At 37.6% G+C, this 24,558-nt stretch overlaps 1 protein-coding gene across 2 annotated transcripts in view; it reads right to left on the bottom strand.

The window, feature by feature from the left end:
- Positions 1-24,558, bottom strand: part of eif2ak4 (eukaryotic translation initiation factor 2 alpha kinase 4) — a 34,050-nt gene extending 9,492 nt beyond the window's left edge. Inside the window, exons 1-31 of one of the 2 annotated variants that reach the window (XM_088648443.1) lie at positions 24,196-24,558; positions 23,473-23,588; positions 22,412-22,514; positions 21,695-21,868; positions 20,394-20,474; positions 19,417-19,562; positions 18,760-18,875; positions 17,775-17,932; positions 16,557-17,086; positions 15,891-16,006; positions 15,418-15,572; positions 14,290-14,705; positions 13,603-13,675; positions 13,414-13,503; positions 12,592-12,714; positions 11,231-11,335; positions 11,051-11,114; positions 10,441-10,520; positions 9,472-9,573; positions 9,316-9,366; positions 7,841-8,077; positions 6,558-6,633; positions 6,029-6,150; positions 5,744-5,793; positions 3,906-4,074; positions 3,648-3,764; positions 2,777-2,842; positions 2,306-2,476; positions 1,914-2,048; positions 1,558-1,665; positions 711-839 (exon numbers count right to left, since the gene is read on the bottom strand). In XM_088648443.1, coding sequence (XP_088504569.1) covers positions 711-839; positions 1,558-1,665; positions 1,914-2,048; positions 2,306-2,476; positions 2,777-2,842; positions 3,648-3,764; positions 3,906-4,074; positions 5,744-5,793; positions 6,029-6,150; positions 6,558-6,633; positions 7,841-8,077; positions 9,316-9,366; positions 9,472-9,573; positions 10,441-10,520; positions 11,051-11,114; positions 11,231-11,335; positions 12,592-12,714; positions 13,414-13,503; positions 13,603-13,675; positions 14,290-14,705; positions 15,418-15,572; positions 15,891-16,006; positions 16,557-17,086; positions 17,775-17,932; positions 18,760-18,875; positions 19,417-19,562; positions 20,394-20,474; positions 21,695-21,868; positions 22,412-22,514; positions 23,473-23,588; positions 24,196-24,324 — 4,308 coding nt within the window. In that variant the 5' untranslated portion in view covers positions 24,325-24,558. Of the gene's footprint in view, positions 1-710; positions 840-1,557; positions 1,666-1,913; positions 2,049-2,305; positions 2,477-2,776; positions 2,843-3,647; positions 3,765-3,905; positions 4,075-5,743; positions 5,794-6,028; positions 6,151-6,557; positions 6,634-7,840; positions 8,078-9,315; positions 9,367-9,471; positions 9,574-10,440; positions 10,521-11,050; positions 11,115-11,230; positions 11,336-12,591; positions 12,715-13,413; positions 13,504-13,602; positions 13,676-14,289; positions 14,706-15,417; positions 15,573-15,890; positions 16,007-16,556; positions 17,087-17,774; positions 17,933-18,759; positions 18,876-19,416; positions 19,563-20,393; positions 20,475-21,694; positions 21,869-22,411; positions 22,515-23,472; positions 23,595-24,195 lie in introns of those variants that run through there. The other variant, XM_088648444.1, reaches the window with a different exon arrangement.

Raw genomic sequence — 24,558 nt, 5'->3', positions numbered from 1 at the left:
TGTTTAGCAACTATCAGTAAAACCCTTACTACTGCTAACCCCCCTACAATACGCTACACGTAAAAATAAATTAAAAGTGTTGCAGAAATGGTGTCTCTGTATCTATTTTTGTAATACACAATATTTTGTAATGTTTCCTCATGTATCACTTAAATGCTCCTTAAAACATAGGTGAAGCTTAAAACTGCCAGAAAACATCAGCAATGACCAAATCTCACTGGACGTTACATCTGTTCTTGTTTTGTTGCGAAAGTTTCCAAACCTGATCTATTGCTCTGTTTAGAAAATTATATTACTATGTTTCTAGCATTTTCAAACTATGCTTTATTTTTATAGTGAAATTGATATCTAAGCAGCACTGGCTGTGTACCATGTTCTGGATGAGTGAAAAGGTAAAATATCTCCATCTACAGATAGGAAACTGTTATTACAGTTAATGCAAATTACACTTTAAAGATACATATAATATAAACCCTGCTGAGTGTAATAAATCATATTCCTCCATTTAAAAAACAGAACTGTTTTATTTTATTACATCACACCCTAGGTGTAAGCATGCAGGAACAAGTAAAACAATACAGGAATGAAAAAAGGACCTCTGGCTAAAAACTAAAGAGGTTATGTATAAACATGTTACATACACACAAGTATATATCCTATTAAAGGTAACTGCAGCAGATAGGTTTAAATACCTTTATACAATTACTAACCTGTGAGGCATCATATACTATATTCGCTGATACCCCAGCACTCCACAGCTTCTGAATGACGTTGATAGCTCTCACCATTGATGTCTGGCCAACTGGCACCACCAGCACGTCGCAGGAGCTTACTAAAAGCTAGGTAAAATAAAGCTTTTAAGATTAGCAATTCTTATTCACATAAATGTATTAAGTAATCCATTAACATCACAGACTCCTGACATGCAGGAGTACGTTTAAGGAAAGATTTGTCACTACACTACAAAACATTCATTGTTCTTTTACGTTTCTAACAAATATGGTTTTGTTTTATGTTTATTTACAGCAATGCACTTACACAAAAAGAATTTACCATATCCTGGCCTGTGGAACAAATAACACGAGCCTCCAAACTTGATTCACATAATCGGCATCTAATGGTTTAATGCATTGTGGTGTCCAATAAACCATTTTTTCCCCTCAGTTCCTTTCTTAATCCTCAGACTGATTTTAACTCACTGTTGTCAGTTTTAGCTTCCTGGAGGGAAATCAAGCTGACGGGTCCCATATTTTGCATGCTTAGCTAGATCGCTGACCACAAACCTGCTGGCAGATGTCAGCAAGCTACCAAGGCTTGGAGACTGAGCTCAACTCTGGAGCCAGAGTAGACTTGAACAGTACAAGCAGTTCATTCATCGGCAAATTCATGTAATGGTATTTTTTTTCCTAAAGGCAGTAAGTTACACAATCAGAGGAAATGAAGGAAAGCTTTATCAAACGGGTGACTGGCACTATACATTTGTCAAACTTTATACAGGAAACATCAAATACGTCAAACAGAATATCAGCAATAATGTAAAATGGCAGGTTATCTTACAGGTTCTTCCATGTTGGTCAGGGCTGTGCAGACCTTATCCAGAGCAAGGCTGGCCCCCACAGCAGAGAGGGTTGGTGCAGAGGACTCTGGCCCTCGGAACTCTGAAATCTAAAGTGAGATTTTAATCAATACCAAGTCAAAAACATAACTTTTATCAAATCACTGAACAAATCTTTTTTTGTTTGTCTCATCTGAATTTTGTTTTCCCCAAATAAAATTGATCGTAATTTCCTAACACAACTTACACCTCTCTCCCTTTTACACTGACTTGTTGTAACATCACTCACTGTAAAGACTTCTAAAGCCATCCTCAATGAGAAAAATAACTAACTAAAATTAACCACAAAACTACATACCAGATGATCATATCTCCCACCAGCTGCTACAATGTCCGGCACATTGCGATGCTTGCGCCTGATAAAGGCCACGAACTGAAAGATGACTCCTCTGTGATGCTGAACTTTATAGACCAGACCAGGATTAATCACCACCTAAGGTGTGAAAAAAGACAAAAGACCAAGAACAAGATCATAAACTTCAACCTGAATGTACATCTTTCCATCTAAAATAAAGCTCCTTTTCTTTCTTCAAGTACATTTCAGGACATTTCTCTGTTCCTCACACAGATGTGTAACCCCTGAGCTACACCGGGCACTAACTTTGACTTTTAATTTCCCCAGAAGTGGCCTTTTTAATTCATTCACCCATGAGACCATTAGAACACGAAGCCCAGACAGACTTAATGAACCTGTAGTTTGACTCCCAGTTTCTTCAGCAGCTCTGTGACTTCCTCCAGGTCCTTCACACCCTGTTTGGTCAGCTGACTGACAGCAGTCTTCTGCTTTGTCAGGTTGGAGATCAAAGGATTTAGCTCTCTCAGCTCCCCTTTTTGCTCAATGTATTTGTACAACGTCTGTAACTGCAATGTCACAAACAGACAAATCAATAATGACAACGTTTTTGGCTTATGCTCACAGAATATTAGACATTATACATTTCATATTTTACAGTACTTCTCAGTTTCAGCCTTGAGTACTGATCTAACACATGCGTATGTCCTGGGGCTGAATCAGTCAAAGATGAAACTACGATTACAAATCATAATAAAAAATGCTCAAATAAGCTCAAAATCTAAATACAAATCCACAATAATTTCATGAAATATAACAATAACAGAAAGAGGCCTTTAGGCCAAAGTTTCTATGAGACAGAAACTTACACTATTGGTAGAAAGAGAAAGATTGCAAAATTTGGCTTCAACTTCACGTCGAGTCAACTTTTCACTCTGTAATGGAAAGCAAGGTGAAAAGTGTTATACTCAGCATAACATCCCTGGCTGAGCCGAATTCAGGATTTTCTCACATAAAATATCACTGACAGCCCAAATCTTAGTTTTCTTTGAGAAGTTCCTGGGAGACAGCTGAATCTTGTCGTTTTTTCTTCTAGTGTTTGACATAGGCACGTATGACAACATATCTGTTCATATATGAATCAAGTATTAAAAGCTGTTTAGACAAATAAGGGTAAGCAAGTTGAGGAAAGGCTGTATGTTGAAGTTGATAGATATCGTACCCTTGAAGTAGGGGATTTCTGAAACTCTGGACTGATATAGAAACAAATTAACCAAAAGTCTACACAAGCAAGCGGATAAAATAAAGTTATCAATTAGCACCGGTGAATTAGAGCTCTGCTGTACAACCAGCAACACTGGTTCCCCAGACAAGATCAGATAAGATTTCAGAGCGGTTGAGATCCTTGAATCAATTAGCTACTATCAAATAGGTGAGAGGGGCCAAATATCATCCTCTTATTTGTAATTAATGTTTTTAGGATCAGCTAAAAGGTGGTAGCACTATTGTCAGATATCTATCAATATATCAACATTCACTGCATGTTTAAAAGCTGTATAACATGATTAGATCAATAAACCCATTAAATAAAATGCTGGTATACAGTATATGGAAAAGAATATAGGACTAAGTATTTTTGCTTGGTTTTGGTGCTGCTGCTTTTAAAAATGATTTGAGGATGTTCAAATAATGTTCAAAGTTATCCAAAGCTAAAGGTAAAAAATGGGAGGGGAGTCTTACCATGGCGTCACAGAGAATACTGGAGGATTGGCTGAGTTTGTCCTCAGGAATCCCACTATATAGCAGTATGGCTTTCAGCAGGCTTGTGTGGTTGAGGTAAATACAGTAGTTTCTTTCCTATGAAAAAAAAGTTAACACTTTAAAAAAAAAAATCAAACTTTCAACTTTTCTACACACTTTACACAATGCCCGGAGATTTCAGTTGAAGTCATAATCAGTGTTTTTTAAAACAGGTAATTGTCTAAAAGAGGTATCCACCTGAAGCACAGCGAACTCCTGAATGATTTCGGAGATGGTATATATAGTCTCTGCGTCAGGAAGAAGGCTGTTGGCTGTGGTTGTGACGATGTCAAAGGCGCATTCCAACAGTTCCCGTGGATGAGAGCGATCTAACTTCCGAGGACGAAAGACTCTTTCAATACTGTACCTACAGAGCACAGAAACATAAAAATATATACTACGAAGTCATAGAAATTACTGTTAAATAGAATATCAACTATTTCAAAATCAAATCAAATCAAATCAAAAGATAAACCAAAAAGATTTACATTACTGGAGTTAGAAAGTCATTTTAGGAATGCAATATGTATATTCATAACCACAGCTGGAAGGCAACATTAGAGTACCTGAGAGGTATAAAGTAAAATTAGTGGTTAATGAATGGCTAAAAAGTACACTAAGTATAAAGTATTAAAGGTCATGTACAGCAAAGATACCATATTTATTTTGTATTTCAAAAGCCTTTTTCATTCTGTCATGACAGACACAACGACATACCTTGGAAAAAGTATTCAGACCCTTCCTATGGTGCCCCATTTTTGTGGAATAAGTATTTAGGCCTGTGAATTCAATAGTTAGCTGAAGCTCTTATGGCAGCTTTTTAGGTAAGTACCAACTTTGCAAACTGGCTTGGTGCAATTTTGCCCACTACTCTTGACTTTTGCTCAAGTCTCTCAAGTTGCTTTTGGTCTTTTCAGAGATTCTGGTCAGTATTTTTACTGGACCACTCAAAAGGACATTTACTTTCTTATTCTTAAACCAGTCCAGTGTATCTTTGGCCTTGTGCTTTAAGTCACTGTGCTGCTTAAAGCTGAATTTTCACCCCAGTTTAAAGGTTTTAGCAGAGAGACAAGTTGCCTCTTGTATTTGCCTGTACTTTGCTATATCCTTTTTCCTTCAGTTCTAACAAGCTTTAAATCCCTGCTGAGGAGAGGCTTCTCCTCTCCTCCATGATGTTTCCACCACCATCTTTGACTGCAGGGATGGTGTTAAATGGAAGACGGACTGTGATAGATCTGTGCCAAATGTAATGCTTGGCACTTAGACAAAATATATTTAATAATATGAGTTTGGGCTCATCTGACCACCACACCATTTGCCCCATTTCTGCAGGTGCTCATGTGCTGTGTTGCAGGATGTACTCCATACAGGAGTTTCCATTTTGCCATACTTTTTGTGGAGTGACCACGATATTGTTGACTAATGCACCTTTTCTCCCATCTTGACCACTGTATTCCATAGCTCCTTCAAAGATTATGTTACTGAATTCCATAGCTCCTTCAAAGCTGTTGTTGGCCTCGCAGTGGCATCCCTCACCAATCTCTTCCTTACCCAGTTGCTCAGTTTAGAGGGACGGCCTGGTCTAGGCAGTGATTGGGTGGTAGGGTGAGTAGGATGCACCTTCCAGAGACTTTGATATTTTTCCACCCTTTGCCCAATCTCCGCTTTTAAATGACTTTAATACCTGACTTTCATTGAAAACTCCTCAACCTTCAAGGCTGAAACCTTGAAATGGACTTCCTGAGCAAGGAATTTGAAATCGGAATCTGAAATCATGAGACCAATATTACTGCACACACACAGAGGCCATGCAACTATTTGTGTGGCACCTTAAGGTAACTTTGTGCACCTAATTTCATTTAGGTTTACAACAGCAAAAGGTCTGTCTGATTGCTTATGCAATCATGACTTTTCAATTTTTCTTTCATATTTATTAAGGATACTTCGAAGTAGCAATGAAAAACTGTGCAAGGGTCTGAATACTTTTGCAAGGCACTTTATACTGACTGAGATAAATTCTTCCAAAGGGATATTACCGTTTTAAATTCGTAATGTTATTTCTCGCCACAAATCTTGCAAAAGGGAGCTGAAGTGGAAACAAAAATCAGACAGCTCAAGTCAATTAGCTGATCAGGAGAATTAGAACAATGGCCATATCAAAGCAGGAATATTTAAGAAAACAAATTAATAAATACTAGTTTGAGCTGTATTAGTTTTACAACAAAAATGGTTTAAGGCTAACATAAGGATAAGCAACAACAGTAAGTGGAATATCTATAAAAGTAAATGCATGACAACATCTGCCATTTGTTTGTGCTTACTCTGAGATCATAGGGCAAAGTGACAAGCATGCCACTATGGTCCATAAAACACACCACCTCACTGCTCTCATAAAGCTTCTTATTCTTTGGCATGAAAAGGGGTGTTTGTAACTTCACTGCCCCTGAAAGGCACAAAAGTTCCTTGTTAGAAAACTAATTGAAAACAAAAACTCTAAACAGCTGGTAAAGTTTTTGATGTGTCTCTTTCCTGGTGTGTTAAAACCATGTTTCTTATTTTATGATTGAGGGCTACACTGACTTTACAATTAATACAGTTCAGCCCACAAAACAGAAACTAACTAAGCTATGTGAAAATAACTCTTTCAAGCAATAATTTACAATAAAAATACATACAGTACAAATTGTAATTAACATCATAAAAGGAAATAGTAATTTCATGAGATATGACAAAAACATTGTACGTGAATAGAGTTATGTCTATTTGCATTCTCAGACTTGAATTAACCAAACTGAAATAAGGTTTTTATCAGATTTATCTGTGTTAGCTGGCAAAAAGCTTGGAACTCACCATGTTTTCTGAAGATCCTGCTAACCGTTTCAAATACATGCTGTTGTATTTTGGCACTGGAAGCAGAAAAACTGCCCTATGTAGGACAAAAAAGTGCATTAAATGAAAATCCATACTTTTTACCGTAATGTTTTCAACATCACACCACAAACCATATGATGGATTACATCCATCATCCTCATTGTTTTTCAGTCAAACCCAAGAACCTCACAGATGTTATGTCAAACTTATATCCCACAGTGCTAGAGTTACGTGGAGATACAGTATTTTTTGCGACGTGCTCGAATTGTATAATGAGTTGTTTTATTAGGAATCTTCTATGGGTTAAACGGATTTGTTTCATATTTTAAAAGTTACAGACCATCTATCTTAGGCTACATAATAATACATTCATTGCCTCTCAGTTCAGAGCTGAAGGAAGCAGAGCTCAAATCCTTAAAAAATGTAAATGATTCAATTCCAGAAAAAGAAAACAGGTATTGTGATACATCTGTGAGAACAGTTTCATTGGTTTTCGAAATGATGTACAAACATTCCTTCAACTGTTTTTTTTGAAAGCTCAACAATCTTGTGTTTACAATCACAAAGGAGTCACCTGCCACTCCATCTGTACATTTCGAGACAAAGTAATTAGTAGAAGTTAATTTCATGCAGAAGTATGAAAAGAAAAAAAAATTCAGAGCCACTGAACACAGGCTGTGTGGTTTTTCTTCTTTCAACATTAACTACGGAACATTTAACATTTAGTACGGAATTAACATCTGCTAGTTCTACTGCAGCTCACACACTGATGCAGTTCTCCATTCTAGCGTCTTCAATCCAAGATAAACTTTGACAACTAACATAATGAATTATTTAAATAATATATTATTGAAATAAATAATCTTTAATATTAACTCTGGATGAACAAAAGGCATTTGACATGGTATTATTCTATTTTCATACTTCATTGCTTGGCTACAATTTATAAACAACTAAAAGCACAAGCACGGGATATAGAATTTGTCAGAGAGCTTTAATGTATATAGGCAAATACGACAAACAGATCCCTTGCCCCTACTTATTTTTGCTCTCCAAATTGAACCACTGGCAGAGAACAATAGGAGAATATAAGGGAATACTGTGAGTCTCAACATAACTACAATAAAGTATAAAAAGATCAACTCTGAAATCTTAATAGAAATCTGATTTACAGATACATTAGCAGTGCATTACTTGCAGGGATAATTTAAAAACTTTGCAAAAAACTTTCATACTTGAACACACAGCTTTGATCAGCCTACCTTGTACACGTCCATGTCATAAGTGTATTCTGTGACAGGGGAGATGCTCTGAGAGAACAGCTGGTTGACCATAGTCCGATAGGCTTTGCCATTTACATTGGCCATGGTGTGATGCAGGACTTCATGCAACTCCGACTCCTCCATCTGAGGAGGGGGCAGGTGGTCGCTTTTGAGAAGCTCCACAGCAGTAGGCCGCAGGGCTGGGTCATGATTCAGCAGCCACTGGATTACCACCTTCTGTGAAGAAACCCCCCAAAAATACATCTGAGTAACAGGGCAGAAACGTCAGCTATAATTCAATTTGGTTCAAGCTTTAATACCCCCTGGGAGAAATTTAATTTCAAAACAGGAGATAAGTTAATAAAACTTGCCTTGATGAAAGCAATTGGTGCTATACAGAGATATTACACATTAATGAAAACAAATTGTTGAACAAGGAAGAAATATATGGCTCTAAAGAGAACTGGAAAAAAATGAAATGTCTTTAGTTATTATTAACTATTAATTAATTATTAACTAGTTATTATGGTAATAAAATATTGAACTACAGAAAGTTACACCTATTATAACCACTCAACGGCACTGAACAGTGAAATCATTCTTCCACCTCAGAAATATGGTCAGACTACACACTATGTTGTCACTTACCGTTGTTGAGAAGCTAGTCAACACCTTCGTGTCCTCTCGAATTGATTACTGTAACACCCTATTTTCTGCGGTATCTAAATCCACATTGAACAACCAGCCAGAACCCTGACCTGGTCTAGTGCAAGTGATCACATTACTCCTATTCTAGAGATCTTGCACTGGCTTCCCAAAAGGTTTTGTGTTGAGTTCCCAATCCTCATGGTGACCTACAAGGCTCTGCATGGCTTGGCACCTCATGATCTGAGTTATTACCGTCCTTCTCCCTGCTTCTCAACAGGTTTCATGTCTGTTCCACTCTATGGGTGACAGGGCTGTCTTTTGTTCTGCCCCAAAGCTCTGGATTTCTATTTCTAAGGATATCAGAGAGTCACCTTGCCTGAGCTTTTTCAAATCAAGTCTCAAAACCTTCTTCTTTAGAAGTCCTTTTAATTGACTGGTTCTATGTCTGCCCCTTTGCTTTCCTACTTTTAAAGACACTATATAAAATAAGTTTATTTTTATTTTAAATAAGTATTATTATTATAATAAATCAAAAAGGATATTGAAGAGACTATGTGAAATCAGGAAAATACACTCACCTCAATTTTGCACTGCATAAACAATTTTCTAACTCGTGCTTAGACAGAAAAACAAAAAACACAACAAATCTGATTTGTCCCATTTTCTTTCAGGGCTTGTAGTTATTATTAACTGTAACAAGATACTCCCCTTTTGAGCTTGAGTAATTGAAATCCCTTTTCCTATATTTATTTTTAAATTGTCAGATAAAATCCTGGTTCCAAGTGCAACATCAACAATTTGTGAATTGCCATTCAACAAATGCTTACCTGTCTTGCATTTTTAACTTCATCAAAGTCCTCTGGAAACACAATGAATGGCTATACAAACAGAAAATTTAAGAAAACATTGTCAGCTATGTTAGGAATGAAAGAAATTTTAGATCTATTACGGAAATTGTCACAAAAAGCTGGGGTTGAACTCACCAGACGTAGCTGGCTAAGTACAGAGATGCGCTCTGAGCCAGTAGTCATGGGGCGGTATGACATCTCAAACAGGATAATTCCCAGACTGAACAAGTCCACTTTCTAAGGGATGAGACAGCATTTTATATGTACTCTCTCTCAGTTACTTGACTTGTCTACAAATAAAACAATATTACAAAATCTAAATCTGGGAGCAATGCATTACATCGCCAATAGCACACACCTGGCCTGGTCTTTGGACGGAGACCCCCCGCTCAAGCGAGTGCACCTTGAATCATCCCGTCTCCTGGTGCCCTCCGGATGGACCACCCTGTCCGATCCAGAAGATCGGACCCCTCCACTCTGTGAAGCCCTCTAGACCTCTCACCCCCTTCTTCACTAGCTTTCCCTGTGCTACCCTTCCTGCACTACAGTCCTCCAGTCTGCCTGCCTGCACCCCAGGCCACTTCAGCGACCTATCCGCCCCCTCCGTGTATCCACCTTTTCTCCAGGAGGCTGGCCGCAGGAATCCACTCCGGGGCAGAAGAGAGCAAAACCCCAGCGGCCCGTTTCCAGTTTCTGGTAGGCGGACTTAAGTAGACAGCTCGCCCTCAAGGCTGGCGCTGCACTGTGCCCAGCCACTACTCAGCGCCCAACGTGCATTGAGCTGGCCACTCTCCCTGGACTTTCCCTGGCTCTTCAGCATCGCCCCAGTTCCAGGGTGGCAGCACCGGTCATGACAATATCATCAAGAAATACAGTATTTAAGTGGCCAAATCCAGCACTGTGAAACCAAGTCATATGACCACAATTTCCAACACGAAAACTACATTTACTGTACCAAAAAGCAAATTAAATCAGAAAATGAACAGGATAACACCTGAAAGACAACTGCTTAGGAATACAGTAAAGGTAATCTGGGAGTATGATATCTAAAGCAAATCCCATATAACCTCCACAAAAAGGATTAGTGATGTGCCAGTGTTTTACCTGATTGTATGTAGCTTTGGTATTTCCTTGGACCTCTGGACTGACATATAAGGCAGTGCCGACCATACCAGTCATATTGTCTGAAAGGTTGAAATGGCTTATTATTAATAGAAAGATTGCGTCATTATTATATTATGATGAAGGTGACTCACAGACTAATGCAGCCTGTGAGGGTTAAAGGATTTAGCGACAGCGTAAAATAATACTGACCTTGCACTGACATGAAGGCAGCTCAATGCAAGAACCACAAATAAATAAAAAGTATTCTATGTTTAATACAGAGTACTTGCAGAAACATTAAAAAAAGACACAGTCATCTGACTCTTAAAAACCCTACCCAATTCAAATCATCACAGCTTACTCAGATTCTGGAACAGAGTGGTTTGATGCGTTTTTCTGTGAAATAACTCACAGCCACAGATTTCTGAATACGGCAAGTTTGTTCCAACTTTTTGCAGGGCAGTTTCACAATCTGTTCTTTGCTTTGAGGGACTTTTTGCCAGAAAACAACATTTAAAGAACATTTAACTGCAAATACAATATTTCATCATATTACATATTCCAGGATAGTCAACATCAATAAATAAAAGGTCATTTAATACAGACCTACCTGTTGGATCTTGCTTAGGTATTGATGCTGAGCCACTCTCTTCTATCTCTAGTCTGTCTGCAGCCTACAAATGAAAATGCAATGAAATGCTTTCACTAAAAACCGGATACAGCTATAAAGAGACAGTAAAAATGTAGTAATGCATAGAAGTCAATCAAACCAAAAGTAAACCAACCATACCACATTAGCTGGATGATCTGTAGCCAGTCCAAAGTCTCCTATTTTCACATGGTCATTGGAATCTAAGAAGATGTTCACAGGCTTCAGATCTCTATGAATCATTCCCTTTGAAAGTAACATAAGAAAAAATATTATTAAACTGACTGAAATTAAAACTTAGTTTTAAAGAAGGTGAAAGTTAAAACTTCACCTTCTGTATTTTCACAGTAGGAACTTGTTAACAAAAATAAGTCTGGCATCCATTCACTCCATCAAATTATTTTATAGTATCAAGCTTAGTTTTTTAAGGTATCAAAATATATACCAACACAATCACTGGCAGGTCTGTTAAGAAGTATATTCTGGCACCAGTGCAACACTGTAAAATACTGTGAGTTTCAACATAATTTCAAAATTACCATTCAGGTTGATCAATGAAATCTCCCCTTAATTTAAAGATCTTGAGCTCTTTCAGTCTGTCTTCAAAACTCTTCCCCTACAGACATGGAATGACTGTTCTCATTATCAAATGCTTTTTATCCTTTTTGTAATATGAAGACCAGGACTGCATGCAACACTCCAGTGGTCTAATTACAGCATTGCACTGTTGCTGTATCACCCCTCTTCACTTGTATTCTATACTCTTTGCTATGTGTCCTGTGGCTGTTATTTTGTGGCATCACCTGCTTAAATGAGGGAACTTTATTGAAAATTATTTTAAATGGCACTGAATGAATAAAAAAACATTCTAAAAAGCAATCAGCATTACCAACTCATTTACCAACAGCAAAGAACTACATAACATGCAACAACACTTTATATAAAAAGTGCAATGCTAATCAACAGGAAAAAGCAGATGTTACTGATGAAAAAGCCACTAATAACAACCCAGAACAACACTGTAAATCTCCTTGGTTTTCTAAGCTCTTGCGAAAGGACAGCAGATAGTTTATTTTGTGGAGTTTAATTACAACACTAATTTCCGTTTTGTTTCTATAGCTCATGGAGTATATTTACAGCTACAGGGGATTGTTTTCTGCAGTTGGAAAATGCTGGATGTTGCATGCCGTTATTATCCTTTTCGGAACCCCACCAGGCCGCCTGTCCTCCCGCGAATCTCCTGCACTGTTTCTTCGTAACCAGGCCTGACATGCAAGTTTCATTCTTCTCAGCTCTTTCTATTACGGTCTTATCTCCTTTTGGCTCCTGTTACATGAATTTGTTTTGGTTTGACATGATGAAACATCCATCACTAGACTACACCCAAAAGCTGATGTCAAACAATTTAGTCTTTGGTTGAAGATTCGAAATTTAACGTGAAACACGTTTAAGAGCAGGAGAGAGATGGGTTTACAAGCGCCTGAGAACTGATTGCCACTGACCTGCTCATGGATGTACGCCAGTCCATCCAGAATTTCTCTGAAAAGCCTCCAGAGACGGTTGGAGTCCTGGTACAAGGCTCTGTCAATGGTATCTCTTAAAGTGCTTTTTTCACAGTATTCCATCTTGATGGCAGAAAATTGACAAATAAAGAAAAAAGTGTACGTTTAATTTCTTCCTCAACTTTAACCGTTTCAATCATTGTGTGGGCACAGACCACAGAAATGTAACATATTGGTATGCATAAATGTTACCTTTGCTACCAATGAACTTATATACAGTAGTTACATATTAACATAAAAATATACAATATTTAACCAGGTTTTGTGATGAACTGATCTCTAAATTTACAGTCTGACAGTATTCTGAATACCAGATTTTTCTTAATAGTTTTCTTTGGAATGGGCATTGTAAGTATACTGCGCATTTGCATGTTTCCTTCAAAATAATATCCACTCATCCATTTTCTAAGTACAAGTGCTAAGCTCCACACCACCATGTAAAGATTCACAAGCAAAAATGTATGAAGATACAAGAATCCCCATCAAGGTGAATACATGAACTAGCATTCCTGTTGCAACTCAGATGTAAGGGCTGAATTCCACATCACATTTTTGATACTACTTTCCAGCACACTACCAGAGGCACCCACAATACTGCACTACAAAGTTTTGAATTCAAAATATAAACAATCTTTCTTGTGTGTAATGTTAATAACTTATATAATTTGTAGGTTCTGCAAGTGTATTATATTTGTGCGATCCAACTTATATAAAGGCTGGTTTCTTCTTGTTACAATAGAAAGTTTGCTTAATGCATCTAACCTGAATATACAGATAATGAGCTGTCAGGACAGGCCTCTCCAGTTCATTGCTCCCAGTAGTCTCCACTGCTTTCCTTTTACTCCCTTCTTCCTAAAAGAATTACAACATTCCATCATTAGAGACCCTTTTTTTTACCTTTTATATAAGCAGAGTAAATGAGAACAGAGGATTCATGTACAAGACACTAACCTCTGTAAAACTGTCTCTACTGCCGTCGCCATTTTCGAAAATTATGTCACTTTCTGAGTCGCTGTTTGTTGGCCTGAAACAAAGGCATGTTTCAATGCAGGTCAATAATGTGTGCCATTTACTGTTTTTAATTTGATAGTTATGACATTTCAAAATGTCATAAATGCAAAAATTCAAAGTGTATTCCTACAGTACACAAGCCCGCTTTCCACATTTGGAATACAGTCTCACCCTTCACACAGTTACAACTCAAGACAAAATATAACGGTCTCTCTCCAATTTACAAGTAGATACATTCCACTTCTTAAATCTATCAATACAGTTTGGAATGCAGCATGCCTTTACTGATTAAATCTCATTGGAACCTGGATGAAATATAACAGAAATATATCTGACAGCTAGAATGGAATATGGCACATTAATGTCCTCATTCCTCCAGCCTGTACACCTCTGTACAATTTCTAATCAATAAAAGTTAGATGTTATATGTTAATTCTAAATCCAAACTAGACCTAACTCAGAAATGAGTCCTGTGCCCTATGGATCTCACTGAAGACAAGTCCAGATCCCCTGCAGCAACAGCATTTAGAGGAAAATACTGTCACCAGTGTTACTAGAGAAAGGAATTCATTTGTAGACCCAGATCTGCAGCATTTGTGAACTACAGTTCTGAGATGGGGCACATACAGAAATGATGGACAAAAAACGTCTTCGTCCTCCTCTTCGTCATCGCTCGACTCCTCATCCCCCCCACCGCACTTGGCACTGGAAGACCTCTCCAGGGAGGTGCTCCACTCCACAGAGCTAGCCAAAGCCGGAGGCGGCGCGATGTCTTCTACATCATCCACCATGCCAAGCTCATTCACTCGGGCCCTCGGAGGCGTCACTGGGGAGCTCTTGGGCTCAGAGCTGTCATCGCTCAGGACCCCAGTTGAGGGCATTTCATGCTTTTCGATCCAGGCATTGTAGTACCGCACAATATTTTCATGGTTAAGCCGAGAAAGCAGTGTGACTTCCCCTTTTATCCTGCGGAACTGCTTGCTAGCCGGGTTCACCTGAATCCGTTTCACGGCATAGTAACAACCATCAAGCTTGTTCTGAACCTGCCAACAGAGGGAGACAAAGAGAGCAAAAGAAAGAGAGAAGTCTACTTGCTAGCCATATTTCAACAGAACAGCTGCAACAACATTGCTACACTACAAAAAGTTTCAGTATTTTTTTCTGATTGGATCCTTCTTTAGATGTTGAAGTTGATGTTGAAATCCTATTTTCCCACAGATCTTTTGATGCAATTCTTCTTATGCATGAGGCTTAGGGTCATTCTATTTGTGCAACCACAGTGTTTTTCTTACACATGGCTAAATGATGTTTTTAACACATGTTTTTTCACTTAAGAATTTTCTCCCAGGCAAGTATACATAATAATTCTACTATAATCATATTCTAGTTAATCTCTTTAAAGTACAGGCTAGGCAAAACAAGGGATTTTGTATGGGATGGAATATGAAATGTAACTGTTGAAGTCTGTTTTTTTTTCTTTTTCAGCTGATGTACAAATAATAACATTCAGTCAGGGAACAACATTGAACACACAATATGATTACATGCGTTTTCATTCAAGCTGACTTAAAGTATAAAAGATCTTACATATTATAAAAGGTTATCAGTACATTTACTTTTTCGACTGAGTATAGTTGGCATTAAAAACAAGCTTGTGCATAACAAGTTGAAATTCAACATAACATAACAAGAGGCTGTGTTAACACACATGAAAACAGCACTGTGGATTGCAGATTGCACTGTTCTCTCATTTACCTTTATTACAGCACCAAATGCACCTTTTCCTAGAAGCTGGAGCTCCTCAAACTCATTAAAATACCGTGAAAACTGTTTCTGTATTTCTGTGCTGAAAGGGGCATTGAGGATGTGGCTGTAAGGAATAACCGTTGAGGCAAAGTCTACTCCTGTGTCTATGAAAAGGAAAAAGGAGTTTGATTAACTTGCATCAAAGAGAACACTTTTATGTCAAAAACACAGTAAGAAAAAGTCATTTTTTTCATGCCTAGTCACCCTCTGGTTCAATCAACTACCAACGAACATCAGGACAATAAATGCGTGCCTCTACACTAATACAGTATTTGCAAATAGTTTGAAGATATTGTTAAATGTATATAATAAAAAGTGATCCTGTACTAATTGGAATTGTGCACTTTAAATATTAAATATTTTCATGATAGCGATGAGATCCCTATAAGGAAAATGACCTGTAAATGACAAAAAAAACCTACCTTCAGGGCTGTCTTCATTGCCTTGTATGGGTGTTTTCACCAAAGGCGGATTGATGAATGAGTGCTTAAGAAGCTGCTGAGTGTTCCAGCGCTCAGCATCATTCATACAAATACACCTACACAGACAATGCTATGATTAGAATATGAGGCTCATAAATTGATTTAAGTATAGAACTGGCATTATCAAAGATACCCCACGCACTGCACTACATAAATCATATATTATACTTTTTTATAGATGCAATGCTCCAACTACACATGAATTCTACATTGATTTCTGCAATTAAGGAATTCCAGAAAAATGGAGGATCTGAAATAAATATACAGAAAATACAAAATGATTTATGATATTTTTGATAAACATGAATCTGTGATGAAGCCGTACTTTTACAGATGTTCTAATACATTATATTTCAGGACACCCACATCTATGTTTACTGGATGATCATTTGAAATATACGTATCCTAGTGAATGTGGCTTTATTGTGTTATAAGGAAACATGTTATATAGGAAAAATAAGTTTAGTAAACCACATGGTCATGTTCAGCTTGAGACTACTAAGAAAACCACTGGTATGATTTACCAAACCATTTGGTATTATATAGCCTCGCTCTTTCAGCCCAAATTGTGGAAGATCACAAGGACCACAAAACTCAGGTTCTTACTTGTTGAGAAAATCTTGGAATTCACTGGGTAAACTGCTAGGGATAGACACTGGATACTCCTTGACTTCTTTTCCCTGGCTCAGAGCAAGCAGGAGCAGGCCTAGGCTCCACACATCTCCTTTCTTTCCAGTCTTGCTTGGCAAAGTGTCTTCACAAAAGCGCACCCTAGGCTGCTCAAAGATGTCCTCCTTGCAGATGTCAGCCAAACGTTTGGAGATACTGTAGTCTGTGAGTCTGACATTACCTGCACCGTCCACCAGGACACTGGAGGCGGACAACAGTTTGTGCACGACAGAGTTACTGTGGAGATAATCAAGGGCGCTGAGGAGCTGGGAGGCATAGTGGCATATTTTGTCGATTGAAAGCGGAGTGCTGAGATTCTGGGAAAGGTTGGACCCACTGACATGCTCCACTAAGAGGTCGACAACAATGCAGTCCTCCTGCTCCCTGTGGTTCAAGGCAGTATAATGCACAAGGTTGGGGTGGTCAAGCTTCAGCAAAGAGCTCAGTTCGCATTCTGCCCCTTGGATCTGTGGAGTTAAAACACTACTTTCACTTTCTGAAACCCTGCACAATTTAATACTACAAAGTACCAAAAGTACCATTTGAAAAACGAATATAAATAATAATCATACCTATATTCCCTTTAAGAACACTAGATAACTTCAGAAATTGCAACACTGAGATAATACAATAATACAATGCAACTGAGATAATACAATAAATCAGTCATTCCTTGCCAAATTCTGAGCTCTGATAGAGATGTGGATATTTCCATAGACACCTCCCCAAAAACAAAGAGTTTGTGATTTGTGTGATTTAATGATTTTCCTCATAGCAAAAGAAACGTAGAGCTTGGCCTTCCCGATACTATTAGAAAAGGACTGTAATAACACAAACTGGTGATATGCAAAGAAGAATTAGCGCCATCTCTTAAAAGGATGCAGACTGCAAGAAATTAAGAGAGTGAAAAATGTCAGAGAGATATTTGGACCATCACACCTCTTTACGTGGTCATACATGCTTTTTCCATTTCGAATCCCGATGGGGGCATCCTTTAAAACATGTTAAGGAACCCAGCACTTAGGACAAGAGCAGGCAACTCAAGTAATCAGCTGCCACGTTTGATTAAGATTTCCATTCCATCTCAGAAAGTTGTCTACCCCCAACATAGTTGCAACACAGTTTGAAAATGTGACTTAAGCATCTAATATTTACCTGCTTTTTACACTTTTCTATTTTATCTGTTTCTTGGCTCGTGAAAAACTTTCCAATCTTCTTACTCCACCTCAGAATCCACTCGTACACAACTGCAAAATCCCCCGAAGTGGACTCTAAGGCATAGTACACACTGCGACCCAACTTCACACTCTCTCCTAGGATAGCAACAAAATGCCACACAAGTGTTACTTCATAAGAGACGTACTATTAAGCAGAACTGTACATTACATAGACTCCAAGCAATCCATTAATGATTAAGCACACGTGAGTGAACACTTCTTTAGAGGGTTTTACCTTATTGGAGAAGACTGTTTCCTTAATGACTTATTGTGCAGTTAAAACAACACCATGAAAGTAAAAGTAAATGGTAACAGAAGAACTGTCTGAAGGAGTTTCGTTCTTTTATATGTTTCAGCTGAAAAATCACAGGATTTCAAAGTACTGGTTTAAGTTTAAGGAAAAATGCAAATGTAGTCAGGCAAATGTAGTTACGAAACCTTCACAAAGACAGTTCCAGAAGGCATATAAAGTTTTCAACAGAAAGCTTTTTAAACAAAGAGAATGTAATAAAAAGACAAGATAAAATAAAGACTTTGCTTTACAAGTGCACATACTGGGTTTTCCAAGTCCTCTCAGGACAATTATGTTTTATCAATTCATCTCTAAAACCATACATGGAGTTGTTATATTTGCTCAAACTTAAACATGGGGAACAAGGCTTTCTGGAAAAGTTCTTACATTCTGTATTTGATTTTACTAGTGTCAAACTGTTTAACTAGCCTTTATAATTGCAATCTACAACTTGATCTCTTACCTAATATTTACTTTAACGGTCTTAATGGTCTTCTTGCTAAAGAAATTAGTTTTTAAAAGCATAGGGAATAATAATATCATTCTGATGCTCAACTGGTTTAGAATAAATCACAAAGCTAAACTCTAAAATGACAAAGTAATGCATGAATATATTTCTGACAGGCCTTACCAATACATTTCCCTCTATGGACAGTAAAGTCTCCCAAAGCTCCATTACTAAAGTACAACACTTCAAGTGGTCTGGGGCTGTCATCACTGCTACCTGAGGAATACTGTTGATCACGCCTACAAACAGAAATAATGGCAACTTAAAAACAGGCGTATCTTTCTAACGGGCAGCATGCAGCACCTTTAAACACTTTGTTTCTGGCTAGAAAAACATTTGAAGCAGCAGTTGTTGATACAAATGTTTAAGAACTTGACCACATTTTAAAGTTTTGTTAGTACTCATGTATTGTGTGCCACGTCTTGAATCCATTGGCCGTCAACTATTAATGATGACCAGACTCAAACAATGTCTGCACTGCAGGGCTCAACTCACACTTCAAGCAAGCACCCTAAACTCTAAGCCACTCAAAAACCCTGCTGCTTGCTCTTTATCAATATATGGCACCCAGCACTCTTTAGAATAATTCAGGCCCAATATATAACTTTATTTACTATGTCAGCTGCAATACCAGTGATTATTGTATTCTTACCAATGACACCCCTCAGCAATTTGAAAACCAGCGTTTAATGATATTAGTAAATATATCCATAAAATTGATATTTTAGATATATCCAGTGAAACCAGCTTAAGGGACACAAAGAGCTGAAGACCACATACCTGCTGCGCCCATTGGAATTGGTTCGTTTTCGATTGTTCCCTCTTTTGGCATCTATCTGCTCTACAGTGGATCCACAGAAACTGGGGGGAATCTTCCCTGAGATAGGGCTCTCTGGACTGGCCAGAGCCACACTTTCTAAACGCTCCTGTTAGGTCAGAATTAAACATGGATTTCAGAAAGCATTTGGCACAACCATATTCAAGGTGTTATTCTCCAATTAAATTTCAGTGCCAAATCAATATTTGCAGTGCCTTACATAATTTCCAATTATTTCATAATTAAGTCTTGTTTAAACAGCTGTTGCGTAACTTCGGAAGATGAGTTTATTTCATAGCTCTTAATTTATAGGCATAGACACAAAGCTGTGTGTACTGTAGCTCAAAATACCATACTTGTCTAGCCCTGTAAATCATTTCCCATTCAGAAAAAATAGATCTGCTATTAAACTTCCTCCTTCTTCTCTTTAGAAATATGCTCTTCTCAATTTTGATGATGAAGCCTCATTCTTTCATTCTTTGATGCTCAGAGAAACTCTAGTATAAGATTTAAAATTTGCTGAGGCACTGACATGGACTGACAGGAACTTCAGCTAAAATACAGCTGATAGAACCTTAATCGATTTCCTTCTTGAAAGCAGACAAGGAGTCCGGCATTATTTTCTGACGGCTACATTTTATTTTTCACTGATCTGCCCTCTTCAATTAATCCCCCAAAAATATTTTGTATGCATTAACTCTGCACTTCTGAGATCACTTGCAGTGAGTAATGAGGGCATAGATTTTCAATGAAGAGGTAAATATCCTACAGTAAACATTGTTTTGAACCAATTCCACACAGATTAACCAAAAAAAACCAGTAACCCTTAATAAAATGTAGTTGTTTTTCCTTCTATTGAATGCCACAGGAATATAACTAGACTACATAAAAAAGACCCACATACATTTAGTAGAATGAAATGAATTAATTTGAAATTAACCTGTTTGGCGATTTCTTTCCTCTTCTTTTCTTCTCTCTTCTCCTCTTCTCTTCTCTGGATCTCTGCTAGAATCTCATTTTGCTGAGAGAGCAATGAAATTGTACAGACGTTTAATCTTTGCAAAATCTAAACAAGCAATAGACTTTTGGTCATTTCTGTTGGCCACATGTGCTTTTATCAGTCAGTCTCATCTGGCCATCTTGCATATTGGTTATTTTTTTACCTTCCTAACTTTAATCTTATTTCAAGATTACCTTAAAATCACCTCAGGAGTTTCTCAACACTAAGAAATGTGAGTGCACTTAATCATTATTTAGATCACTAGATCTGTAGTGGAAAGGGAACAATTAAATTAATTAAATTAACCATTGTTTCCAACTCACAAATACTGCTAGTTAGTTCTCTAAGTGTATTCATATTTAAACAAATAAGACTTTCTATACATTATTTTCTGGCATGTAAACCTGCACAGTCACATACAGCCAGTGGACAAAAGCTTGCAAAACGTGTGGTAAATGAGGGACACCCAAAAATAGTGAAAGCAAGGGCTTTCACACAGGTGTTGCACATGTCTTAATTAAGCAAATAACATCCTAGCACAATTAGGGTCATGGACCAAAATGCTGAACAGGCCTGTTTGCCTACAAAAATGGGCAACAAGATTGCAATAGGAGACCTTAATGACTTTAAAAGAGGGGCGACTGATAAGGAATGTTAAGCAGGAGGTTCACTGACCAAGAAAAGGGAATTTGCAAATGTTTCATGAGCTACCGGGTCTACAGTGGAGTCAGCGTGGAACTCTAAGCAAATTTCAACCTGGGAAATGAAGAGCCAGCTTCATTAAAAATCATGGAAAAAGTTGTGTCCCTCCTGCAGAATTGCAGATGTTGGTAGACTGCAGGCCAGAAGGCATACAGGCCTATCGGCCTCACATGGAATCCAAATGTCCTAATCAGTGGCTTTACATTGGTGTTTCCATTTTTTGTCCACTATGTGTACTGTATATGCCAACAACACTGAAATTCTATTTTATTCGTAAAACTAAAGAGACAGATATGCATACTGAAAATATTTAATATTGGTTTCCAGCTTCATCACTGTCATTTGCACTAGACCATGGAGTCTGTAAAAGCTACTTCCATTGAGAGGACTGCTAAGGAATAACATTACTAATAAACGGATGCTGCAGCAAAGAAAAAATAGTTTGATGGGTTTTCTCTGTGGCTGGAGCAAAATGTTTTGTTTTCAGTGCTGATCATACAGAAAGGACCCAACAAAGAATGCGACAGTTTGAGCCTGACCATCTGCTCTGCTTGTTTCCTCTGCTGATCGATCCTCTTTTGTTCCTCCTGGGCCTGTTTCTCCTGCTGCCGCTGCTGGTTCTTCAGCATCTCCTCATGGAAGGACTTGGGAGGTGGAACATTGTGTTCGCTGAGGAATGATTGCACATGTTCTGCCAGCTGGAATATCATAACCTATAGGACACAAGAGGAGCAGTGCCAGGTAATAAACGTAATAGGAGTTTTAGAACCCGATCACGTGGGAACTCTTGAAAACACAATCTGGTTCTGCAACAGGTGCTAAATGCACAGAATGATACCCTGAATGCCTTAAGAGTTCACTTACTTAAAAGGCTTTTTTTACTTCCAGTTATTTAGTTGAAAATAGTCTAAATACACATCTTAGTCAGCTCTCTGAAGATTATTTTAGATTATCTCATTACCTATTCCAGAAAAAAAGTTTTGAAACTGAAAACTAGACCAATCAACAGATGCAAACAATCATTTTACTTGTAACCCATCAATCCGTTCAACATCAAAAACACTATTTGCTATAAATATTAATTTTATACACAGCAATAACAAAAGTATTCACTTCCTTAAAATAGAGAAAAGGTAAAAAATAAATCAAAGATGACTATTTTGCAATGTTCAAAAATTGAAAAAAATCTGAAAACCAAAGTTTCTGTATTACTTTAAAAGCCTGGAGGCTGGTTTTACAAAGGTTTACTGTTCTACCTCGCCACAGAGGTCTGCAGCCAGATTACTAAGTTCAGTCTGGAGGTTCTGAAGATTTTCATTCGAGAGCCCTTTGGCATTCTTCAGTTCAAGTTCTGGAGGTCTGAAGCCCAAAAGAGAAAAGCTGAATCAGAACTGGCTTTTAAAAACAAAAGTGGGTATACTAATCTTTATTTTACCACATCAGACAATAAAATAAAACAGAATTACTTAAAAATACTATATAATAAAAAACAGCTCCTGAATTTTAGGAAGCATTAAATAATAATAAAGAATCCTTTACAGGGTGGGTAACAAAATGTTTTTGAAAAAAATAATATAAAATCATAATTCTACTCCAACTCACTGTCCATTAAAATACACACAGGTTTAAAAATACAAGGCAAAATACCAGACCATCAGTTTTTAAACTGTTTCAGCTGGGGCAATTTTTTGTCCAACTGATTGGTGTTTGATATACATTCGTATGGATGTATTAGTATGACATTCAATACAGTAATGTGAAAGAGAAAGTATTGTACACCCTCCTAAGACTCTATGGTCTTACATATTAAGACATATCTGACCTTCACCTAGACCTCACCAAGTCCTAATGGTAGATAAATCTAACCTCATGTGTAAATAACACACACAAATTTTACTTTTCATTTTTTATTAAGGAAAAAAATCAGTCAACATTCAGAAGCCTTGTGTGAAATTAATAAAGTATTATCTATCTATCTAAAAAGTAAGTGCACTCTGCATTCAGTAAGGTCTGGAACCCCCTTTAACAGTAATAACTTAAAATAAGTTTCCTGTAAGAATTCATCAGTCTCTCACATAGCCTGGGAGTAATTGTGGTCTATTTCTCCTTACAAAACTGCTGTTTAAGAAATTTTCTTTTCACAATACAGCATCAGGTTCCTGTTTCTGCATACGTTTTGCATTCTTTCTCAAGATATGACAAAAACATTAAAACATAAGATAAAAAGAGTGGTATATGAGATGTAACTTCAGATTTTTTTCAATTACATCAACATTTAGTCCATCATTATCCATTCACAGAGTCCTTTATTACTTACACATCAGGGTACTTAGGTGGGCATTTAACCTGTAGATCCACTGTAACATAAATCTCTTGTCGAGAGCTCAGACCCTTGGGACGTAGGTATAAATACACTTCTGGGGGGCGGTTAACCTAAATACATTTAAAAACATAAAATAAACTATAAGACAACATTTCAAGCTAGGATCTTACATCTCGGACACCTCAATTGTGAAAACTGATGTGATTGTTTAGAGCAATAGAGGAACTACAGTGTAATTCCTGCAGTACTTCCAGAAATAAACTAGTGGGAAATCTCTGGAGGGGATTTTACAGTACACTGAACAAACACCATTCACCTAAGGGGGTTTCTCAAATTCCCTGTGATGTGTCAACGCATTTTTGTAACATTACCTATCCAAAGAAATGTGAACAGTAAGAACAAATCAACAATATGCGATATCAGAGTTGCACTAGGTTTTTACACGTTTAGCGTCTATACATTTTTCTCGAGAGGATGCTGAGTAACATGACTAAGCTACTGAGCCCTGTGTATTCACCAAAATATAAAAACACTTCTGCAAACTGGCGATTGATGTTTGTGTGACAGGTCACTTAAGTCCCATGATTTAATGTGAGGGATTGCAATGCTTATCGTTAGCAGGTATAAAAAAGGTTCTCTTGCCAGTTGTATTTTGCTGACGTCTGGTACGTAGTTCCGCTAAACGGACTATTGAACCCAGTATGCACGTACACCTACCTTCCAGGGCTTTTTTTCCCGGATGTCCTCAAAATCATCACCATAGATGGATGCAAGGGCCTCAAGTTCATTTTCCTGTTGATCAGAATAGTCGTCGGGCTGCTCAACAGCACTTTGAAAAGAGCTCATTATGCTTTGCAGGACTCATCACTAACCATTCCCACCCCCTCTTCAAAATGATGACTGCGTTACTAAATATACCATTTAAAGTCATGTAATCCACTAAAGTAACGAAATGCACAGCGAAAACACGCGAATATTTCAAATTAAAAATTTTAATTAGGGAAAAACTTTTTACGAACTTAAATTGCCAGACGAAACGCCAACACTACTTTCTCGATGCTGGCGCACAGAATACGTCAT

Source organism: Lepisosteus platostomus, chromosome 10 (assembly GCF_059453375.1).
Source record: "Lepisosteus platostomus isolate fLepPlt1 chromosome 10, fLepPlt1.hap1, whole genome shotgun sequence".
Classification (NCBI taxonomy): Eukaryota; Metazoa; Chordata; class Actinopteri; order Semionotiformes; family Lepisosteidae; genus Lepisosteus; species Lepisosteus platostomus.
Note: the sequence above shows the minus strand (reverse complement) of the source record. Positions and strands in the feature narration are given on the sequence as shown.